General features: G+C 39.1%; 1 protein-coding gene across 7 annotated transcripts in view; it reads left to right on the top strand.

The window, feature by feature from the left end:
* LOC140281938 (sodium/potassium/calcium exchanger 2-like) overlaps nt 1-24,552 on the top strand; it is a 51,813-nt gene that overhangs the window by 6,816 nt on the left and 20,445 nt on the right. For 3 of the 7 annotated variants that reach the window (XM_072376451.1, XM_072376454.1, XM_072376450.1), the window contains exons 3-5: nt 16,850-16,896; nt 17,982-18,090; nt 20,989-21,003. In XM_072376451.1, the coding sequence (XP_072232552.1) occupies nt 16,850-16,896; nt 17,982-18,090; nt 20,989-21,003 (171 nt within the window). The remainder of the gene's footprint in view (nt 1-16,849; nt 16,897-17,981; nt 18,091-20,988; nt 21,004-24,552) is intronic. The other 4 variants (XM_072376452.1, XM_072376453.1, XM_072376456.1 and 1 more) reach the window with 4 other exon arrangements.

Below are 24,552 nucleotides of genomic sequence, written 5' to 3'. Positions count from 1 at the left end.
GTCTGGTAATGTGGTCAGTGACGTAATGTGACTCAATCAATTAATTCCGATGAACGAAGGTCTGATAAGAGAACATTTGGCCACCCATTATGGACACCGGTTGTCAAAGGAGGTCACCTAATGCATGATGCCATTTCCGTCCCATCTGAATGCACGTCACACCCACACATTTAATGAATCCTTAATGTACAGACCGGAGGTTGCGATAGAAATCCAAGCACCTCCTGTGGCACGACAAGCTGGGATGATAGTGGTTGTTCAAAAGGGATGAGTACATTTCTCTGTATAAGCCATGTGTACGACATGTGTGAGTAGAAGAGTTGGCTTTCTCCTGCTGTTTGTATCACAATGAAGCAATCATGTTTCATTTGCTTTTTGTGTGCAAAAACTAGCCCAGTAAGTCAATCAGTCACACTTTGCCAGCTATTGTAGGAAATATTATCATTTGAAAACATTTTCTTGAAGACGTCAGTTTACAGCAGGAATTCAGTTAGCTTCTTTTGTACCAGCAGTGCAGGCTTGCTCTTCCTGTACATGATATAACCAAGGTCCTTCCATAACACCCCCCCACCCCCACTTACGTCCTCAGGACCACCTCAGCAGGCTAGCCCAGGCTTATCTTGTTATCTTGTGGCCTCTCTCATTGTGTGGCTGATGGACTGGCTGGCTGCTTTTGAAATAGCTGGTTTAGACAGATCAGATTAGCCAGCACTTTGTGCATGACGGTTTTATGAAGGACAGAGGAGTGACAAGCCCCCTTCCGTATGTTATGATCACAACAATGCATCGCAAATCTTTGATTCACTATTACAAAAGTGAAGGCTTTTTAAAGGATGTGTATGATGGCATTTGGCAACTCACGAATAACAAAAAAACAACTTGTAGTTGAAATATCATTGTATGATCATGTCATGCTACCTCAATGTCATGGGTATGATAAAAGCATCAGAATGAGATTTTAAAGGTAATAAGTTATAAAATATAATATGTCATTAAGACATCACAATGTGAATCAAACACTGTAAAATGGGTACTAAAATGAGCAATTCCTGTAAATTGAAGTCTGCACCCAACCACACGATTAGACGTCTGCTATCGTCAGTGTTGGATAAGCCAGTGCGTATGGAGGCAGATGTTGGTTCTGCTGACATGGAAGGTGTGACCTCTGATGCATTACTAAGCTATAAATAGCGTCACGGAGGCGAGATCTTCCATCAGGATGTGCTTCAAAGATCGGTTACAAAGCAGGTTCTGTGCATGGAGCAGACTGTGTTTCCTCCCCGTGGATTTGAACATTTGGGCACCAGTGTTGTACATGTTGATGATGCTTTACATCTGCAGTCTATTCATGCTTTAAAAGAAAAAAAAAAGCAGTGACTGCATGCTTGTCATTTGGCTATTTTTCTTTTTCATCCAGTCCAAGTAAATAAATACCCACGCTGCATAGCAAAAGCTTCATCTCTGGCTTTTTATCTTGGTCATGTGTGACGTGTTCAGGGGATTATCTTCCGTTACGATTCATGACTAATTTTCAGCAAAGTCCAGATGGGCTCCACTAACCTCATACCAAATTATAAACTACATCTGTTTCATATTGCCTTTTTGGGCTTGAATGGATAATAAAAGCAGTTGTAAGACTAATTTTAACGAAATCCTGCTGGAATACCCAGTTTTAATCACAGTGAGAGTATTTATTTGTACAAAACTCTGAAATATTAATCCCACTTTTCACTGTAAGCCTTAACAGGTTTGGCCTACTCTGATTAGACTTTTCAAAATTGAATCTCTTTTTTGCTGTGTCCTCTCTGTGGCACATGCCATTGTCCTTGAGTAGCAGAATGTATTTCTATGAAAATAGCGAGAGTATTGATGTCTGTGCCCTTTAGAAAGAAAGTTGTAGAAGTGACCTTGGTTTAAATTGATTTTGAAATATGTAATTCAGAAGTTAATCTTTCTGTGGGTTTGGCATTGGCCCAAGGTAAGTACAGAATTATTGCTTGAAATATTAAAAAGCGGAGAATTTTTTTTTTACTAATCATTTGATGCTTTCTATAGAGGCTAAGCTGAGCTGTTACTAAGCTCAGCTACTATTATGTTGCTATGTTGTCTCTCTCTCACACACGCACAGTTCTTCGGCCAAATTGAAAGTGATCAGACCTTTTTAAGTTCCAGAATACTGTTTTAATATATTGAACTAGTGTTTTCTATGACCAATCCCCATACAATTTCCCTCCACTGCAAGGCAAAAGTTTTTTTGGTGTGTGTTGTTTATCGGAACTATAACACTGAATTGCCCCACTTACATAAGTATTTAAATCTTGTTCTGATACTCGCATAAAGTCTTGCATATGACGGTATATATCAGAGGGAAATCCAAGCCATGAGGTCAAGAGAAATATCTCTAGAACTGTGAGATGGAATTGTGTCAAGGCACAGATAAGGGCAAGTATGCAAGAACATTTCTACAGCATCCAAAGGGCCCAAAAGACCCACAGCCTCAGTCAATCTTCAGTGGAAAGAAAATAGAAAAAAGGCCTTGGTTAGGCCAAGCAGAACCTCACTGAAACCCAACTTTTGGACCTGCACAGGTCAAACGTATGCCATTACTCATTAAAAGGCAAATTAAATACTGCTTTGAATTTGCCAAAAGGCACCTGAGGGACTTTCAGACCATGTGAAGCAAAATCCTATCTAGTAGAAATTATTTTGAACTTTTAGGCTACAATTCCCAAAGTGTGTGAAGGAAACCTGCCATTGAGTGCCACTTTGTCCTTTTCCACTGCCAAACATGATGGCAGTGGCATCATACTATAGAATGTTTTTTCCTGACAGGGACAGAAAGACTTGTCAGGATAGAGGAAAAGATGGATGCTGAAAAATATAGTGCAGTGATGAGGGGAAACCTTACCAGAGTGATCAGGATCTCTAACCCAAAGCATACCACCATGAAAGGTTGGCACCTGTTACATAGTGGTCTGATTGCAATTATCTTTGCTAACAGAAGTTGTTTTTGTATGATCATTCAAATTATTTCACCACTAAAAGCTTAGATCCACAATCACAATCTGCACCAAGACTTAGCCTTTGTCCAGGCTCCAACTCGCCACCAAATTCCATACAGTTCTGCAGGGTTGCATTTGTTTAATCTCGTTAACAAACAGAAAATTGCAAAGATTCTAACAATAACGTACCCTACCTCATACCTTACCACAGCTGCATGACACTAACAGAAATGTCATATTGCTGCCAGTATTTCCACATCATTCTGCAATGTTTGCGCCCACTTCATCTGTTATGGATTAATGGCACCAACTGTTTATCTTGAAGCGCTTAACCTTTAATATTTGACTGATTACATTTTGGTGAGCGTCTATTGACATCAGAATTGTGGATTTAGTTGCAAAGCCAAACGTCACATTGTCACTGTGGATGCATTTTAGTTTTAAGCCAAAGGAAAAAGGAGAGCTAGAGAAGGGGGCATTTTGTTTGATTTGCTGCTGAAAGAGGAAAAAGATGGTTGAGGCTTCAGGAAGATTCTGTGAAACTCCTGAATTCACTCAGGCGCAATCTGGACCTAAACCCAATAAAACCTCTCTGAAGAACCATGAAAGTGGCTTTGAATGACTGATTTGTCAAGCTTGTGGGATCACGCCCAAGAAGACGTTAGGCTGTTGCTGCTGACAAAAGTTCATTAACTAAGTTATAAGTGAAGTATTTGATTACTTGTGCGAATTACATATTTCAGTTTTTCATTTTAGACAAATGTACAAAACTCTCAAATAGCATGTTTTTGCTTCGTTGATGTTGGGGAGTGATGCGAAAAAATAAACTGAATCTTAAGAATCTTAAACACAGCAATGTGGAAAACTTCAAAAGGGTATTAAAATGTTCATTCTAGTGATAAACTGATTTTTGAGCGCTTCCATTTAGCCAGCAACAACAGAGCCAGAGTCCAGTGTTTTAAAAATAGAAAGCCTGCGACTTTGATCTCACCATGACAATGAGGAGTCCAAGTTTTATCATCCGCTCCAGCTGTGGCTCCTTGTCTAAGGAGGAGAAAATGGGCTACTGTTGAGCCAGTAATTAGCTTTTCTGTTTTTGAGGTTTTATCTTGTTGTTGGACTGTTAGACAATGGAGAAAACTGTCAATAGTGAAAAAGGTACCGAATAAAGTAATGGCTCAATCAAAACATAGTGCCAAGTTGTAAAAAATTAGAGCAGTGGGCTATTCAGAGATTTTTCTTTCAACGTTTGGCTTCCATTGTCTACAATTATTCTGCAAGCTTTCTGAGCAGCATTGTTTGTCCTTGTAGGTATGCTGCTTTTGTCCAAATTCAATTTAATTTCAGGCAGTTCTCATTAGCTACACCGGTGCTGATAACTGCTTTTTATGTTGCCCCGAATCATAATTGTCAGACCAAACAGTGGCTTTTTACTGACTCTCCGGTGCTGTTAATGGTTTGATGGTCACTCTGTCACTTATTACTCTGTCAGTGCAACTAATAATATCTTAATGGAGTATGTATAAAATTAAAATTAGACATTAAAGTCGACTTCAACAGTGTTTATACAACAAAAATAAATGTGATGGAGAAACTTCTTTCAACATTATATTTCCTCATAATATGAGCTGCACATTAATTCTGCTGTTACCCAAAGTGACCAAATGCAGAGTTAAACTGCGGGTGGCTCTCTGTACTACAGTGCATTGCCAGTCTCAGGAGGCTGCTTTTGTGTCCATTCTGCACACTGTACAGTTACCAGACAAATCCACTGCGAGGAAATCAATTTGTTTTGACATTTGGGGGCATGTGGGGAGTTTGCCTGTAACATTTTTTTATCATATTATTTGAGAGTTTGTAGGTATAAGGTTTGTTTCATGATTTCATTCAGTTTATTATTGCACAACTCAATACTGTTAGAAAAAGCAGAGATTATAAAATCAACAAAAGGAAATATAAATGAACGTAAGCTTGTTAAAGAAATAGGGATATGGGAGAATCTTAGCTGAAAGTTATGAATGTAAAAAAATACTGTTGATATTCCAATATAAAAAACTGAACATATGGCAAATACTATCCATCTACCCTAACTGTGTTTAAGCACCAAGTCTCATTGATATAACCCCTTGGTCCTTCTGGAGTCCTGTAATGTTTCAGCACAAAACACAGTCTATCTGTCTGGCTGTGATGAAGGCAAGACACATTGGCACAAGATCTGAGATACTGCAGCTCATAATAGACTGACATGTCTATGCTTATTTCCTCCTAAGGTTTTTGTGCCTGATGCAGCACCATGGACAGCACCACCTCTACCTCACTGGTCTTCAGTAAACTTCATAAATTAGAGACTGTGATATTGTGGCTCCATTTTTAATCTCGAAGCTTCACACTCAGTCCTTCTTGTTTTCCAATCTTTCTGAATTTGCACTGGTGTTTCACCATCATTATTTACATGAAGGCCTTCTGATGATACATTAAATCAAGACAAGCAGACTTAGTCGTGCACCAATAAGCTGTATGGCATGTACTGTCATTGACAAGCCTCAGTTTTTATCATACAGATTTTGTTTTTAATACCTTCACAGTTATTTGATTTGACCTATACAGACAAAAAAGCTCCGGTTCCAGCTTTAACTGCCTTCTTCATCGCAGACCATTTCAAGTCGTGTCTGTTTAATAAGCACATTGTTGGGACCTTGGTGTAATTTCAGCACAGCAAATTTTTTTTCGTCAAGAATGAAGGTATTATTTTCACTGAGAGGCCTATTTAAATCAGTAGTTTGAGATCATTGCGGTAAAGGCATATGTGTTTCCATGTTTAGTCATTTAGGTCTTGGAAGCTGGTAAAGCAGTTCCTGGACATGTGAAATGAGAGAGGATTTTTTTTCTTCTGAGGGAGAGCCTGAAAGTAAAATGTTGAGGCTTGCAAGAAACCAAACGCCTTATTGATCAAAGGCTATTTTTGAAAGTGGAGTCGAATTAGATAATGCAACTGCTCTGTAAAAGCTTCATGTGAAGGGCATCGAGATCCCTATCTTATGGAAAGACACAAACAACCCAGCGTGATAGAAAATGTGCATATGGTTGGTCAAAGACTGACAGGCCTTCCATGCTTAACTCCTTCCTCGGGGGGATTTTTGACCCTCATCATCAGCCTCACTAAGCTGCAGCAGCTGAACATTACATCAGCTCTGAGAGTTTCAGTAATACCCGTAATTTGCGAAATCTAGGGCAATGATGTATGCACCGCGCAACATGCTGGTGTATAGCTCCATCAGCTACAGAAAGAGCTGACATCACACAGACGACCTCCAAGAATATTAACACAACTCTAAGAGAGTAAAACTCTTAAAATTGAAGTGATTGCGATCAGCCTCTCGTTAGCTAGTTAATGAACTAATGAGCTATGCTTAGTGAATCTGCTGAAAGGCTTTGTTTTGCTTTTCCCATCTAAGATGGTTCATACCTGTGTTGATCGCTTACAGACGAATGATGCAAGAGTCTGTCATCAACCTAAGCCCATCAGTGTGACCTGAAAGGGCTCTGTCAGCATATTACTGTCTGTAATGAATGCCATTGACCAGGTGGACTGACTGACGGAAAGCTTTCTCTACATACTTTCTGCTTCTTAAAGATAATGGCCGACTCTGTCAGCACTTTGTCTTACATCGGACTTGACTGTCTACTGACAAGGCAACAAAGCAATTCAGTGGTCAGGAGTATGTGGATGAAGTGCAGTAAAGTAACAGCTGCTCTCCGAATATTATTGCTTTCCTTAATTATATTACAGTTTGTTTTTTTTCTCTTCTTTTCTTTGAATTTTATAAATGTATAAAGACATCAAAAGCATTCAATAGTTAGTGAAACCTTACACTGAAGCAGCGAAACAGCTGCCCTGATTTGCACAACTGTAAGCGCATAAGTTTTGTATACATTTTGCAAAACACTAGATACACTTCTATACATTAGTCAAAATATATATGTTGTCAAGTTGTTTCATCATCTGATCACTGTTTTTTTTTTTTTAAATGACTACATCTTTGGACTTAGTGGTTAAACACAACACCTGGGTGTGCAGACACATGTGACATTGAGCTAATTGTAGTAGTGTATTGGCAAAATGGGCCCCAACCTAAACAGAACTCTTAATTCTTTATTCTAAAGCATCATATGGAATTATTTAAACGAGTAATGAATTGATACTACTAAGAATCGCCTATGTAGACATAGTCTGAGTCTTGTTCTCTTAATTCTATGGAGCATAGACATGCTCCAAAAATTATTAGAACGCAATGGAATGTTACACTGTTGGTCCTTGTTTACATTGACCACATACTCTGTAGTTTTCATCCTCCCGCGAACACCATCTTGCTGATGAAAGTGTAATTTTAGCATCAAATGTGTGGTAAATGTGCAGTTAAAGATAGTCCACAATAAATCCTCTTTTTGTTCCTGTTTGAATGACATTTACTAAAAATGACACTTCCCAGTTGTTTTAGGAAGCCAGACAGCATAAAAATAACAGCATATTAAGTCATTATCTGAGTATGACTGAATGGGATGAGGAAATTGGAAAGAGTAACACATTGTTGGCTTTGATCTTCTGTCAGGATTTACTGAAAAATAGAATAGTGGAGTTGTTGCTAAAACTATGACAAAGCCGGATCTGATTACATAAATAGGCATAAATAGATTAGCTTTGTGAGAACAACTATACGGTCTTAACAAAATGTGTGTTCATTAAGCCTTTCCTTCAGGACATTTACTTAACTTCAATCTTATTGGTGTCAATTACATTGACAAAGAAATCTGCTTTTCACATGGCCTGCCTCTTGGCACAAGTCTATCATGATGCGAGGAACTGTTACGGATCACGAATGCTGACTTAACCAATATATTGATCCGCTGTTGCGTTAGGGAGGCTTCCTTACACAGAAGATGATTCTATAATCCAAACTATGTTAATGTAGTTCTGTAGCTCGAGCAAAGACACTGCTAGACGCCTCTACATGTCACTTTGTGGTCACTTTGTCCACCAAGGTACTACCATTAGCATCTCTTAGTTTGTCAGTGTAACAAATTGGCTAGGAAGGCCACTCAATAGATTTAGTTAAAGTTCCAGTCCAGCAGTTATTCATTTATTTAAAAGCTCATCTGTGTCACTCGAAACTGTGCATTTCAAATCTTTTGCCACAAAAAAAGCTGTCATGGTCTTAAGATGGCTTGAGGCTGACCCTTCACCTTTTTACTAATTCAGTGAATGGGAATCTATGTACATGCAACTTGAACCTGCTCACATCTCCGCCAACCAGCAGGTGACACTGACCTTCTCTGTTTACTTTAACTCTGTTCAGCTTGCTCTCTGCTCCGTTTAATACTTCAAATTCTGGGGTAATTTAGCTGTAAATGTTTGCACCAGATAGTGATTCTCAAGAAGAATTTGCTTAATATGCAAGTGGAACTATCAGAATGATATTTATTTACTCAAAGAAAGGCCAAGGTCTTTTCTTAGTTCAACATGTTAGGGTATCAGGTCTGTATTAGAGGCATGCCTTTATTTTAAATTTCAGTTATCATTGTTTAATTAAATGAATTAGAAAACAAATTCTTGAACATGCCTTTTCCCCACTTACCTGTGGGTTCATGTGCAAGTTTTTCCCTCCAGAATTTATCTCCAAAAGTTTAACTTTAGTGGTTTATTGTGGAGAGAGACCACACTGTGTGCTAGAATGTAGAATAACAAAGTAGTGATTTAGCTGGTTAAAAAACACTCCTATTCTTGGTAAAAGAGGCGTATGCGTACCATATGCAACAGCTTACTATGGTCTTATCCAAAGTGGTTTAAAAGGAAGGAATCAAACAGCTACATGGAGACATGTTTAAAAGAGCATGATAATTTAATAGAATAGATCAGATAAAAATGGTCTAAACATCTTTGGTGATATTTTTCATCTTTTCTATACACATTGTAATGACTGGTATGCTTTCTTTCCCTTCTCCATCCTTACTTGGCTTTTATTGTCAAGGAGCCTCTATTAGTTCATATTAACCACACGGTGATCATTATAAGAGGCCAGATTTTTGTTGCGGTATTCACCTTCTATGGTTTTTTAAATAATTTTAGAAAGCCACTGCTTGCTGGCCAAGATCTGTGGCAAGCATGCTTCCAGCTCAGGCTGCAAGCTGAGGTAGCTCTCAGCTCCCAATCAGTGGCACCCATGGCTTGTAGGTTCCAGCTCATTCAGCTCAGCTCGCTCCCAAGTTCTTGGCCAAATGCTCAGGAAAGCTAGCTCCTCAACAAGTGCCAGACTGGTGTTATGGCTGGCATGGAAGAACTCACCAAGAATTGCGAATCCTCGCTTTGCCTTGCTTCTACTGTCTTCTACATCAAGGTTGTAGTAACTGCTCATAGCTTTCTTGTTTCATTTGTTCTTCACGACACATGCAAATTAGCAGTAAAACCCCACTTTGACCAGTAGTCAAGATATACAGATTTTGGTGTTTTGAAAACACAGGGGTGCCCTGTTGTATCAGGTCAGGCACACTTGGATTGTATTAGCAGATTAAGTTCAACTAGTTTTTCTCTGTCGCAACCCACGTCTCACATTATAATCCAAGCTTCAGTGACTGACAACAAGACAAGATCAACAATGATGACATACTAAAACTTAAGCAGGGTTCAATCTGGACAGATCACCAATAGGGCCAAGACAAGAAAAAAATTAATTGAAAACAAAAATCTCTTCTTTAAATCTCAAGTTCAAAGAACCTGGTTCAGCCTTTCAATGTCTGCTGCATATGCAGAGCAAAACCAGCTCAGACCTGATAGGGGGGATCATTTACATACTGTACTTGATCAGGCTTGCAGGAATTCATTAACCCACCCCTTGAATTTTCTCAGCTAAAACTTTCTTTCTTGTCGTCAAGATTTAATCTGGAGAGTAAATCACTTAAGAAACAGCTCTATGGGGTAATAAAACTGCCATTAATGCTTGTTATCAATCCACTCGTTGATTCTTTGCCTAGTTTTCTATGAGGAAACAAGAAATCCCAAAACAAAATAACCTTGTGGTTTTCTTGTCTTTTTCAACGCCGTACAGATGATTTTAATAAAACACTAAACTGATGAGGATAGAAGATCAACAGACTATAAAAGACGTAATGTAACCTGATGTACCTGAGGTGTGGATATTCTACTTTTGCGAAAGACTGCAAGCTTTTCACAACTAATTTTGTGACAATGGTGGTACTCATTCACCGTGTCATTACTCATCACTTTCTCTGTCAGCGGCAAAGATGAATGGAGCTGTCAGCAGTTGGCTGTAGCAACAGTCTCTCTGGCAACATTGAAAAAGGAGGAAATGTGACAATATTGTTTTGATCTTGGCCTTCTAATTCAAAGAGGAATGTGCTAACTGTGGTTCTAATTTTATTATGAAGCAAAATATTTACTATCGCAGAGGATCTGTTCAGTTGGTAAACAGCAGCACTTGTACTGCATCTATGTAGAGCATCATCTGCTTTGTTCCAGCCCTTTGCATGTTTGCTTTTCTCGTATTCCCTGTGCTCACATATACAGAATATTAATACAGCTGAATTCCTTATAAAGCTGCTGCCATTTCTAAAATCCTATACAGCCCAGATAAAATACATCCAGTATGTCATAACCTCTGCGTCATCTGGAAAGCATGCCGGATAAATAAGTTACAGACGACCTCCGTGTGGTGATTTCAGTTTTATTTAGCGAAAGTAGGATGCGAAAGAATGTTTTCTCATGCAGTTCACAACCTCATAGAACACACTACTAGCACGATGCTGCTGAAGGTCTTCACAGGCACAGCTACATTTCACAGTGCAGCAGGTAAGGCAGAGAGAGGTGTTTCTGCTGCAGGGCAGAGATCTCACTCAGGCGGGCCAAGTTGGCAAGACTGGCAATGTTTTGGCCACTAAATTAAATGTTTTTTTAATTTGTTTTTCACCGTGTAAGGAAAAAATAAATAAAAATAGTGGCATATATGTTTGACACTGTTGATTTACAGTCAGAATGTCTTTTGCCAGCACCCGCTGGCATCAATAGAGGAATTGATAAGCTCAGAGGCGTACAATTTGGATTTGGAGATTTGGAAGATTTGGGTTTTCAAGTGGAACTGGTTTTTCGATTCCCAGCCCTGTATCTGCAGTACACAACAAACGTATCAAATGCTGCAGGAAAAAAAACTAAAAGTAGTTGTGCCTGATCAAACCCAACTTTGCATGGTAATGTTAATTTGCACAAATGACACAGCAGGGTTGATTTTTTTTTCCACACTGTTTGTCCCACAAAAGCACAAGTCTAATTGGTAGAAGGGAGGAGAGAGTAAGAGGAAGCAATTGTGGCTTAGTCTTAAGCATAGCCTTGTGGGAAATCAGTGTCGTGGCAGCTCCTGTAATTAGTTCTGCTTGTTAGAAAAATGAAAGGGTTACTAATTAGGAAATGGATGGCTTCTTGATTTGTTGTGCATCTTTTCTCTTCTTTCCTTGAAGATCATCATTATTGAGAGGGGGAGTTGCTGCTCAGTCGTGCAGCGCCACAGTTTAGCTCTAACATGATGAAATCTAGATGGACAAATCTCAAAGGTGTTCTTTCATGCTCTGACGGACAGGCTGGCTGCTGTGAGCACATGCAGGCAAATACCTGGAGCTGTGCACAATTTCAGAAACACTTTCCCTGATCTTTACATACAGAGCATCACAAAGCGTATGTGTTATTTATAGTATGTCCACATCTGCTCCCATTTGACTAATGTTAGATTTACTGTAAGGGCTTTGGCTGGTGACACCCATTAAAATGCAGTACTTCATAAAGGGCATCAGCGGGCATTTTTTGAAGAAATTATCACTACATTTTTCTGTTTCACATTTCGATCTTTGCAAAAATCATGTGGAGCTGCAGCTTGATTACATAACTAAACCCTTTGTTGGAAATACATTTTTAATGGAATTATTCACATTTTGGGAAAAAGGCCAATTTGCATTCTTGCAGCTCTCAGAAAAAAAAAAAGCTCTGAAAAATTGATTTGATAACATCATCAAGTGTCAACCAGCAGCCTGTTTGCTCAGTTTAGCATGAACAACATCAACAACAACAAACATCTTGCCTAGTATCAAAATCTTTTTTTCCACATCTTAGAAGCTCACAAATAAACAATTATGGCTTTTTTCATTAAATCCAGACAAAAACCAAAGTGTTAAGATTCCAGTTTTCCAATTAAACCTCTTCAGACCTGAGCTTGAATTTTTTATGTGCATTTTTTAATTTTTCCTTGCTGTTTTGGATGAGTACGATCTGATAAGTAGAGGATTTAAGCATTGCCTTTGAATACAAAGTAGTTTTTTAGAAAATAATTATGTCTTCACACTAGGACCATGGGTCTGTTTGATAAGACTTTTTCTCCTCATATCAGAACAATGAGTATCAGGAAGGCAGTGATCCACCATCCCATTACTCGCATGTTTGTCCAACAGACTAGAAATTAGGTGCATTTTTTTTCCACTTGGTTTGTGCACCAGTGACCTGAAATAAACAGTGTGGCATTAGTGTCTTCATCAGAAAATAGTCCACACTGCACTAACTTGGTCAGCGTTTCTGTTCTTTTAGTTTAGGTTTAAAGGATGAAAAATATCAACCATCTCTTTCCAAGCTGTTACCACCAAGAACAACAGAACATTCTTCCCGTTGCTTCATTCTGGCAAATTCAGTTAAGCACAGATCTTTGGAAACTGGCCATCGCTATCTTCATTTTTCAGGAAAAAACAATAGTCACATTCAAACAAAAGGTTTTCAGAGGTGAGAGTTTTATCATCTCACAACAGAGCAAAAGAATTTCCTCAGAAGTTGATGACTGAATTTCATCTAATGTGTTAATGTCTGAATATCTTTGAAAAGTAGGACCTAGTCTGGGGATCATCTAAGCTTCCTGCAGTCTTCAAGTCCTTCTCTTAACAGCATTGAGACTATATCATCTGGTGTATATTAATATTCACTTTTGTTTCTATATAAAACATAGGAATTGCCACGTACCACTTATTAGCTCAACAAATTATTAATTCAGTGCAACACTTTTAAGAGTCCCTGAGCATTATTTATGGTATACCAAGCTTTACTCCCAGTTTTCCTTTGATCCACATTTATATTCTGAAATTGGATTCCACACCAACTCTCAGAAACTCAAAATACAGAAAAAAATATCTTTAAAATGTCAAGCGAGTAGCTCATAAGATGATTGCTGGTGGCTGCTTTGTAGTATATCTATAGTACATCTAGTATTTAAAGGATAAGCTGCACATATTACGAATATTATTGAACTCCATCACTGGCAAACTAGAAAGTGTGTAAATGCCATTATTATCCTGTGTAATTTGGTTTGGATTTGTAAAGCTCTGAGAAAATGCAAATGAAATTTCTCCAGAAATAGGCTGTTTTTGTGCTCACAAATGTCATATTTGAAAACCTAATCTGGCACCAATGTTCAAAAGTGAGGACTTCCAGCTCTGCTTTTAGCATTTCCATTTGAACGATTCCTCCAAAAGTCCCCACTTTAAGCTTTGGACAATTTGAGATCTGATGTCACACTGTCAATCAATAAATCTCCATGACACCGTGTTACACGCACATGACTGCAGAGGAACATTTATCTCCCTCAGCTGATCCCCTTCCAAGAAAGAGCCTGACGTGACGTTACATAAGAATGAGACTGCAGAGCTGCTGGTATTAGAGGACACAAAAACTCCAGAGAACATACTAATCTCCCTATGTGATTATTAGTTGTAATATTTAACACCGGCTTAATGAGCTGCTCGTGGCATAATTCCTATCTGGCATATTCACCTGCTCTTTCCCAAACCTTCTGACTTGCCTTTGAGTGGGATGCTAGGGAGAGAAATGGAATAATTATACCAGAATGTGCAGGGAATTAACCTGAAGATATGAAATAGTTGGGGGAAAGGAGGTTAGAGTTGAATAGCTCTGTTGAAAATTTCAGGATTGGCTCAACTTCTGTGAATGTTTATTTTTAGCCTTCTCATTTCTGTTATTAATCTGTAACTATGCAGAGGCAATGCTGATATATGGTAAATTATGAACAGTTAAACAGAAACAGTGGGACAAAGTTGGTACTGACGACCGCAGTGACTGCAATGGTGTTTTTTTTTCATAGAATAGAGCTAGTTAAGAAGGAAATGTTCTTTCAAGTTAAATTGAATTTAATCTAAAAGGTCATTACTGAGGTATAATCAACAAAGGAAGCCACAAACAATTTAATTTACTTTCATTAATCCAACAGTCTCTTGGAGCAAAACACCCTCCCAAGCTTTTTTCTCACGATCTGACTTAAAACCACCCTATTTCCTGTACAGTTATTAAAGGATTTGGTTTTCGGTGCAGAGTCACTGTAGTAACTGGGTGTAGACCTGAAAGCTCTGTCTTTAAATTTGTGCATTTGCCCATTTTTAAAACCTCAAAATCAAACTAGATCAGTTTCTGAATCTCTTTTGGCATGTGGCATCTTATCAGCACACACCAGTGCCTCCACATTCTACACATTTCTCTTTGAAATTGTGTGTTTTGTTCAGATCTTAGGTATCAAGGCTCTGTTTCACTGCCTCGATATTCTAAGATCTGAACAAAGATCTGTTTGTTCCCTTGCAGTTAGAAGCGGAGGCCTCGAGCAACTGTTGTTTCACACTCATTTTTTGAAGATAAAGTGAGCGTACTTCAGTTGGTGAAGGGCTTTTGTTTTAAAAATAAGCCGTCACAGTAATGAGCACGCCAAAAAAGGCCTGCTGGGAATGATGGCAGAAAATCAAGCGATTGTTAAAAGACAAGAGTCTCTTTGGCCCAATGTGGCACATTCTCTGCAACAAAGTTATCACATAAAAACTGGCACGATGCACTTATTTTCTTCTCTGTTGAGAGTTAGATTCCATGAAAGATCCAGGTAATACGAAGCTACAGCCAGCAGCCGGTTAGCGTAACTTGTCAAGTTCATGCTTCAGTTGTCATATGGATTGAACAAACAAGGTGTGACATGTTAATTAGAGACCTTTAGAGGGGCAAACATGCAGAATTTGTTACCTATATTACTTGGGGACAACAAGAAGCAAGCTGTACCTTTGTTGGTGGTAAACTACAGTCTCCCGATCATGGACAGGTTTACTCATTTGCTTCTGTTTGACTACTTTGGTCATTGTTGTAAATAAGCCTTATCCTTATCCTTTAGGGCCTTATCCTTAGAACTGGACACTCCTGTCTGCAAATGTATTATTCTCAACCACAATTTTCAAGCTTCGTAAATCCATGCCATGTATGTCAATTCTAAAGTTAAGCATGTGCTTAGAACTCCTAACCCTAACCATTCATAAGTGAGGTGAGGTAGAAAAGTGAAAAGACTTGAAAAAAGTGAAAAGAGTGGAAAATGTTGTGCAGAGTAGCACCATCTGCCACCCCCTCCTTCTTCTTTACAAGCATTTGTAGCCAAATGAATGGCGTGGAACATTTAAAAGATGTGAAAAGAGATATGGAGTGTGAACATCATGTGTTAGGGAGACATAGCGAGACATCATCGCATAGAGAGACATCATCGCATAGCGAGACATCATCGCATAGTGAGACGTATGACTTAAGAAGGCATAAGCTTGGTTTCTGTTTGGAAGAAATTGAGCAAAATGTAGTGATTGTACAGATTCTGAGCCTTGCAATGTTTTGCAGAAACATTCTCAGATTCTCAGATCTTCCCAGAGATGCTACACTAGGTTCTAGTCTAGGTCTAGTTAAGTTCCTTGTCGGCTATCATGTGTAAAAGAAAATGTGTGGCCACCCTACCATAAACACCTGACTATTGGTGCTGTACTGATGGTTATCCTTCTGTGGGGAACTGGATCTCAATAACGGTGTTCTTTGGCTTGTTGGCTGCCTGTCCTGACCAAATATCTTCATAGTTGATTGCTCTGTTTTCAGGGCAAGTTTACAAAGTCCACTTTAAGCTTCAAACTGAATGACAGAAGCTGCTGTGATTTAGCACCCTTACAACGCTGCTGAAATGTTTTTGTATCTTAACACAGATCTGCACCTAGACACAATCCTGTCAAACAATTCTACAGATAATGTTCTCAACCTCCTGGCTTTCTTTTCACTTGAACACACATCATCAGCTCTGAGATGTAGTCAGATGTGTACCGCCTTATTTATGTCCCAATAATGTAATGTAGTTAGCCCCAGCAGGACTCCAATCAAGTTGTAAATGCAGCTCGGGGACTATTAATCAAAGTACGGCAAGTGCCAGAGCAAGAGTTTCTGAATACTTTTGTAAATTGTTTTTTTTTGATAGAAAAAAAAAATTGACTGAATAAATTTGAACTGATTCATATTCACCACTAAGAGTATTTCATAGATGGCCCTTAATAGTGGCTCGTGAGAGTAGAGATGTCTTTCATTACGTCATAGCTACTGTACTTTTTTAATGTTTACATAGAAATGCAAGAAATTTTTATATGAGCCGACATCCTTGACCTAAGTGACATACTGAGGTGGCATTTTTTAATGGATTTCAAAGAAATTCAAGTAGACACAGTCTTATCTGACTCAGCTTGTGACCGACACAGTAGGCAGGCACAGCAGAGGGAGCGAATCTGTCCCTCAAGTCTTGTCCACTTACATCACAGTCAGTCATCACCGTTCCAGTGCTGTAATGTCCTTCTCTATCGTCTTTTCATCTTGTCTGTGTGGTTGTGTGAGGCATGCTTCACATCTTTGTTCTGTTTTCTCTTTCTCTCCCTCTCCCCCCTTTTACTTCTTCTTCTCTTTGTGTTGGATGAGAAGGCGAGTCCTGGAGCGCCAGAAGATGATGGCAAGTTGTCGGTAGGTCCTGTCTGATTGACACTTAGACGTCTGCTTCTGTGTTTGTCCCTGTTTTTGTGTAGTTGTATAAGTGTAACCCCCCCCCTCAATTCTGTGAACAAGAAATGCTATTTCTAACCCTTAGCTTCCCTGTGTGCAGAGAATAGCTCCATCTGTTTTTTGAAGCACTTTCTTTGCTGCCGTGCACTTGTACACAGCATGCAAAAGGCAATCAAATGGAGAGCATGTGTTTTGCAAACCCAAGACTCTTTTACTGCTTGTATGATTCCAAAAAGCTTTCATCTAGAATGTAAAAGAAGCAAATAACACCCAACAGAACAAGATGATTATTTAATTCTCATGCTGTGAGGCCATGTCTCCTAGACCTTATACAAGCCCTGCCAGTCAATATGTCTCCCTTGCTTACCACTCACACCCATATGTGCTTGTGAATTAGCACCCAACACCTCTTGTGCCTACGCATCACCTGAGAGCATCCAAAGGCAGACCCACTCCCAGCAGCTGTCACCTGCGACGGTGCCTGATTTTTCCACAGTTCTCAACTTCAGCCTCAGCTGCTGGGGTGACCTTGGCAGGGGTTGTTTTGAAGAAGGAACTCAAATGTCACTCAAGCTGAGCACACCTCTCTAAATCAACAGGGCTTGTATTTTTAAGAAGCTTTGCTACTTTATGATTTTTACTGGGTTTCAGGTTCTGCTTAGGTATATTATGAAAAAGAGGATTAGGGAGTCACACTCCCACTGAGCCAAAGGGAAGGTGGTAAAGCTTCTTCTATTCATGAGCAAATATTGCGGTAACATGAGTACTTCTTTCTGTGCTTAAATTATGTGAATGCAAAACAATAAAATGCACAAGTGCCTTTAATGATATTTCCTCACGATGTAAAATTAGTAACATTAAAGTTTATAAACAGCATGACTTCCTGAATTTAATTAATTAAGCTTTTTATAACCAGTAGTTTACATCATGGGGTTTTATATATATGCTTTATGAGCATTTACTGGACTCCAGAAATCATGTCATACTGAAAGAGTCCCATCTCTGCTAGTGACATATTTGACTGACACTTTGCTCTCCTCTCACAGGCCAGGCCTCGCCTCCAAAGGGGAGGTAGTTCTGCCTCGCTGCACAACAGCTTAATGAGGAACAGCATTTTCCAGCTGATGATTCACACATTGGACCCTTTGAGTGAAGGTAAGATGATTTGTGCAGGGCGAAAAAAGCTGCTTACTTCTAGGATATAAAGCATAAATTGTCTTTTTACTATCCATAATTGTCTATTTTCAGGTAAGCAAGACAGGAATTTGTCGTCCATGTTGTCTTTTTGTCTTGAAATGACCTAAATCCTCCTTTCAGATTTATCAAAAAACGGACATAACGCAAAGTAAGAGGGCATCTCTACAAGACAACGGTTGAGCTCACATTCATGGCAACATATAACAGTACTAAGTGTCTTTCCGGATTGAATTTAGCTCCCAATCCAAATAAAACTGTATTTGACAAGCACCGCATGTACTTCTTCAAAATCCAGACACTCCATCATTAACGTTCGGAAATACCAATTTTTAGCTTTATCAGAATTATCTGCGTGAGCCAGGACAAGCTCAGTGCTGTTTCACTGCACAGCTGAGGTGGAAGATAAGTTTTCTTTTAATCCAAAATGATGGCCTATTAGCTCAGCTAAAGAAAATGCTAAACAGCAGTGTCATTGCTAGGCGGAGGGGATGAATATGTTAGGATGCTGAGGGAGGTGCTGTGTCATCCCAAATTCAGTCTACCCTGAGAAGATGAAGGAGAGTTATATATGCCATGTTTACGGAAAGCAAACAGGCAACAGAGATTTGAAGAGAGTTTGAAGAGTTTGTCCTTTGAGTTTCCTAATTTAGCTTTGGTCTTTGAACTGGACCAGGAAGCTGTGTCTTATAACACTCCATGTGAAATAATATTCGTGTTGAAAATTGATGCCAGTTTAGTAGATGTTATCATTTTTAGTCCCTCTTCTTAATTAGTTTTCATAGAAAGTGATGTTCAATGTATGTTGTTGTTCATAGAAAAGCTTGAGTGTCAATATTACTACAGAATAACAAATGCCATTTATGAACACAACAAAGTAGTCAGACTAAACATTTTTCTTCTGGGTGAATGTAACATTATTAGCAGATGTCTGCTGAGTAGTGAGAAGATATACCTTTTTTTTTTTTTTCTAAAATTGACTTTACTTTCCTGGAAAGTTAAACCCTTGAATGAGTCAGCTCAGGAATGATTAATAAACAATGGCAGGACTGGCATCAAATGATACATTAGCCAGCATCAAATCGCACTTCTACACTGAATCCAAGGTATCCCGTCTCTTAGTGTATTCATCATTCCATCCATTCCATCTAAGTGATTAAAGTTTAAAATATTACAAGCTGGTAGAGTTCATGTCTGTACAGCTGCTCATATATTTGCACAAGAGAAGCTTACTGTACTCAAACTCCACCTGGTCCCTCTGTAATTTAGTCTACTTCTGCATCTAACATGAATTAATTACCGCTCATTTGCTCTGGAGATGTGCGTGCAATTTTTCACTTTCTTTCCTCTCATTCACAATGACATATCATAATATTTAAGCCATAATGAATATTTGTGGATTGTAATGGTCAGACAGTACAAATGTGAGGATGTTGTATCAGATTTGACTGATGGGTACTTTGGCAAATTAATGACTGGAAATGAATGCAGTGAAACAACAAGTACACTGTGACATGATGTGAGGACTGAATTAATTACTTGCAAGAACAAAAGCAACACTTAAGGCTTCCGTTAGTGTGAATATATTATTTAGAAATTTACATGTAACAGATTTGGATGAAATTTTCATTCTCCAGTCAACGTATACTAGTGATTAGTCTTGTGACTACATTTCAACTCATTTGTTTATAGTTCTGAATAATTTCACTAGCTGCCTTACTTTAAGGGGTGAACAAAGGTTGCAGAAGACAAGGGCAAAATGTAGAATTTCAGGCACATTTAATAGATTTTTATTCATGTAAAAGACAATTTTGCTGATGAGCTCACAGCATCGAGAGATAAATGGGTGCATTCATCAGAGATGGAGGCTGTGCTGCTTGTCCTTGGTTGCTCTTAAGAGTAGTTCAGCACAGCCACGGGGAGCTGGCAAGATTCCATCCATACATTTTTCATAGGCATTTCTCAAAATAAGCTGTCTGTGCCTCCGTGCTGAGAGAAAGTCTGACGTTGCTAGTGCTGGGAAGTGGTTAGCCTCTACATTTACTTTGAGAGTGGGGTTAGTTAGTGGTGGTGTGTATTTTCTTTCTTTCTGTGTGTGTGTGTGTGTATGTCTGTAGGGTTTTTCTTGCTCAGATGCTTCACTTTTAAGCTTTGATTGCACCTTTTCTTCTGCACCATCTATTTTCATTTTAATTTCCCAGTAAGCTAAGCATTTAATGCCATACAGTTTAATCATCACAGACATAGACAGATTTTGGTTAGAGAAAAATTTGAAGGTTATACTGCAGGAAAAACCCTGGTTCGTGTACACGGATTGTGTTTGTGTGTGTCTGTTTGCGTGAGTGTGCGCATGCCTGTCTGTCAGAAATATGTTTCTTAAACTGCATAACACAAGGTTAGATTTGAGGATTGACAGGATTGACATAGTTATATGTTAAACATGAAGCAATAACCAGGACATAACTATGTCATTCTGTCATATTTAAGGTACTGGTAGGTAATTTAGTTTTTCATCTTTGCACTAAGCCAAAGATTTGCTGTCAGTCTTTGGGCTTTCGTTTCCTGGCTCTGTTTTCATACTGTGCAGAAAAGGACAGAGCAATATTAATCTTCAAATCTAACTCTTTGCCAAAAGGCATCCTCAAAAGCAAATTTTCTCTGATGATCTTTTAAATAATTCACTAGTGTAATAAAGGTCTATTCATTCTTCCAATTGCACCTTTATTGTACTTTTTTTTCCATCTTGGAATGATAGCCATCACTGATTCAATGTTCACTATCGCACTAAATATCTCCTGGATTTATCTTGTCTCTGTTTCTGTCTTCTTCCTATTTCTCTTTCTTTTACTGTCCCCTCAGAATTTGCTGACTCTGGTGAGTTACTCCTCTAATTTCTGTATCCCCTCCGTATACTCCAAAAAAATCTGTTTGTTCTCATTCCAACAGCTGGGAGGCAATTCTTATCTGGTGTGTCCCCTATGTATACATTTCCTGAGCGTCGCTGTGCTGTATGTCCACTCTTTACTGTCCATCCCTGCAGACTCTCCTTCAAATATATCATTCTCCTCTGTGGATGCATTCTCCCTGGAAACCCTCTGTAACCATTTCTGTATTGTTTTCCCCATTGTCCCTAATCCTCTCTCTCCTCTTATGAATTCCTTATAGTATTTTGTTGCTGTTCTCTGTGAGGAAAAAACTGTTCCCAAAAAACTGTGGTTTGAGTTTTCCTTCTCACATTGTCTGGGTTTGTGAGGTTAAGTAGATATTTAGCAGAACATGTTGGGAGAAGACGGTCTGTCAATTCCCATCATTTGTCAGGTTTGTGCTTAGTTCGTGAGCTGGCACTGTTTTCTCAGCTCTCTTTACATCCTTTCCATCAGAACTTGAAGTCAATGAGAGCTTGACTGAGCAATTAATGGAAATTAGTTTCTGTCTTTGGCTTTTTATAATTAGCTGTTCCCACCAAACTGCTGTCGATTTAAGTATTCACCTTCTCCTTACGTTTCCTATGTTTACTCAGCATCTAGATTTTGTTCATCAACAAATTGCTGATGCTAATATCTTTAAGTATAATAACCTTTCACTCTGCATGTTTTCGACTTCAGGGAGTATTGCAATAAACCGGGACGGTTAGCTCAAAGCATCGACATCTCTTCTTCCATCAGTGCGAAGCTGCACAATATCACTTAGGAGTGGCATCAAATATTGAACTGCAAAGAGATATTGGGAAAGAGCAGGGCAGAGTGGCTCTCACTTTACTGTTTGAGGCCTCTGTGGATGTGGAATTATGTCTCCCAAAACAGCACTCAGAATTCAGGTTGCGTTTACGCCTTCGGCTCGAGCCCTTCAATAAGATATATCACCGTTGATCTTAACTCGAGTGGTGAGTCTGTGCATACCCACAACTGGAGTTGGCCTAAGTGCAGAAGAACACACAAGTATATAAACTGTCATTATTTTTAAACTTGACCAAAATTTGATTAACTTTCAAATATCCGATAGTTTCCTCATGTTTATATAACAGCACCGCTGCGTGCCACATTAAAAGGGCTGGCGCAGAGTCTGTTTTGTTGCCCCCCTGCTGATCGTTATCACAGTGAGATAGACTACAAAGATTCTCATCGCCACTGTGACCTTGGACGTCTTTGTTGACACTGGGTCAATTTTTATTAAGCCTGGGTCTAACAGAAGTCATCGGTGTGCAGAGCAGAGACCAGACAAGGTCATCTGCATTAACCATGATTAACCCATAGTGGAAGACAAACCGCCTACAGGGTAAACTGGTGGGACTAAAGAAGGCATGGCTCACTGTTTCACTGGAAGTTTTCGATGTGGACCAAAAGATAACCAGTTAGGTTTATGTGTCTGTTCGTACCCAAACAAGATGAAATTCACAAGGAAAGGTAAACTTTTCTCTCTTTAACAGCCATTTGGTGTGAGCCGTAAGTGCATTTCTCTCAACAGCGTTTTGCAGTTTTCCTCACTCTGCCCCCACCAGCTGTCCTCTCTGTATGGTGACCCAGGGCCACATTGATCACACGGTTCAATAATGCACTCAGTGTCACTGACCCTGTGGGCAATGGAAACGTATTTTCCATTTCTACAAATATAATGTATTGACAATATATATTTTCTTTTTTCATTTTTTCATGTCGGGCCTCTAATGACATATCTAGTATTACAATGAAGCTGATAATCAAACATGCATAAACGCAAACAACACCACAAAACATTTAACCCCTAAAGACTGAGAATAAATTTAGCTTGACTGTTCTGTAGTTGTGTTTGTTGATTTATGCTTGCAAGAAGATCAAGAGTTGTGCATAATCTTAATCAGTAGAATCTGAAGATTTTATGTAGCTTTATTTTGATGTGTTGGTTTCATATTTGTTTTGTTTGAAAAATATGAATTCACCAATTCATAAAAGATAGAATAAAACACCAGTAATACTTTGATGGATTTGTTGGACTGCATCAGATGATGTTTTCAGTTTCATTGTGCTACCTCTGAATGCCAGATCAGATAAATCAGACAAATTTGACCAGACTAAAAAGCCCTGAATCTTTAGAAGCTTTGAAGCTCTGCCTGACTTGAAAGCATTTTGATAGGATTAGCAGTTAAAAAGTGACTAAATATTTGAGAAAAGTAGCTAATTTAGCTGTAGGGGGCAGTGTTGGCCTTTGAGGGTAAAAAGTTTGCTGCTGTTAGGGAGAAAGCTAGCTGTTACATCACCATCAACACTACTGATTATCTCCTCTTACTGACTGAAAGTTAGTTTATTGTCCCTGCCCTGTCACTGTATTACCAAGTCAGTGAACGCTGAAAGTGAAAAGTATGCAAAGTTCCACACAAACCTATTTCACTGTTTGGAATACACTGTACACTGAAATACATTGGGCTGGAGCCTATCCCAGCTGCCACTGACCGAAAGGTCCATCGAAGGACCAATTCGGAGAAATAATGAGACAAACAACCATGCACACTCGCACTCATTTCTACGCTCAATTCAGAAACATGCACGCTTTTGGACGGTTTGAGGAAGTCAGAGTACGTAAAGAGTACCCACGGATGCATGGTGAGAACACGCAAACTCCACACAGAAAGGCCCCAGCCCAGATTCAAACGAGGAAGCTCTTTGCTGTGAGGTGACACTGCTTACCACCACACCTAATTTACCTCTTTTGAAACCTAATTTAATTCTGTTTTCCTTTCATAAATTCCTTCGCTCAAATTAACATTATGGTTTAAGTCAAATCCAAAGCCATCTGACAAGTCTTTTGGAAAACAAACTGCAGCTCAAAGACCTGTGCAAATTACTTTTAAACATTATATTCGTCACAGTTGCTGTGAAATATGAGTTGTTTCTCTCCTCTCTAAGTTCTCAATTTACCCCTGTGCTCACTTTTTCTTAATAGCTTTTCAATTAAGACTGCTATTTAGCTAATGGTTCAAATTTAGCTCAGCTTGAAACTGAGCCGTGTGTTTACAGAGCACTCCAAACCAGGAAATACGTGCATTTAATGTGGAAATGTCTAACATGCAAATGTCGCCTAAAGTTTCACTTTCTTAATTTTGTTTTGAAAGATAATCTTTCTAGTATGTTATATAACAATCCATCATCCCTCTCACAACACCAGGATCGTGCACTTGCGCACAAACTCACGCATACATGCCCAACCTCCTCCCTCACCCTCTGAGCCACCCCACACCGCTTGAGGGAAACAATCAATGTTAAAAGCTTTTTTTGCTTTTGCACAGGCTGTGAATTTACCCCCACATTCCAACCCCCAGCAGACAGAACATACATGCACACATACGCACACACACAGCCCAACAGAGGTTTAGAGGTCACGTAACAAGGACGAGAGGTTCCTTGGTAAACAACAACAAGCTTCTTTCTGTCCAGCTGCAGAGGGCAAAGA

The sequence above is a fragment of the Leuresthes tenuis genome, unplaced genomic scaffold, assembly GCF_036924035.1.
Source record: "Leuresthes tenuis unplaced genomic scaffold, fLeuTen1.0.hap1 SCAF_22, whole genome shotgun sequence".
Classification (NCBI taxonomy): domain Eukaryota; kingdom Metazoa; phylum Chordata; class Actinopteri; order Atheriniformes; family Atherinopsidae; genus Leuresthes; species Leuresthes tenuis.
This window is presented reverse-complemented; position numbering and strand designations above follow the sequence as displayed.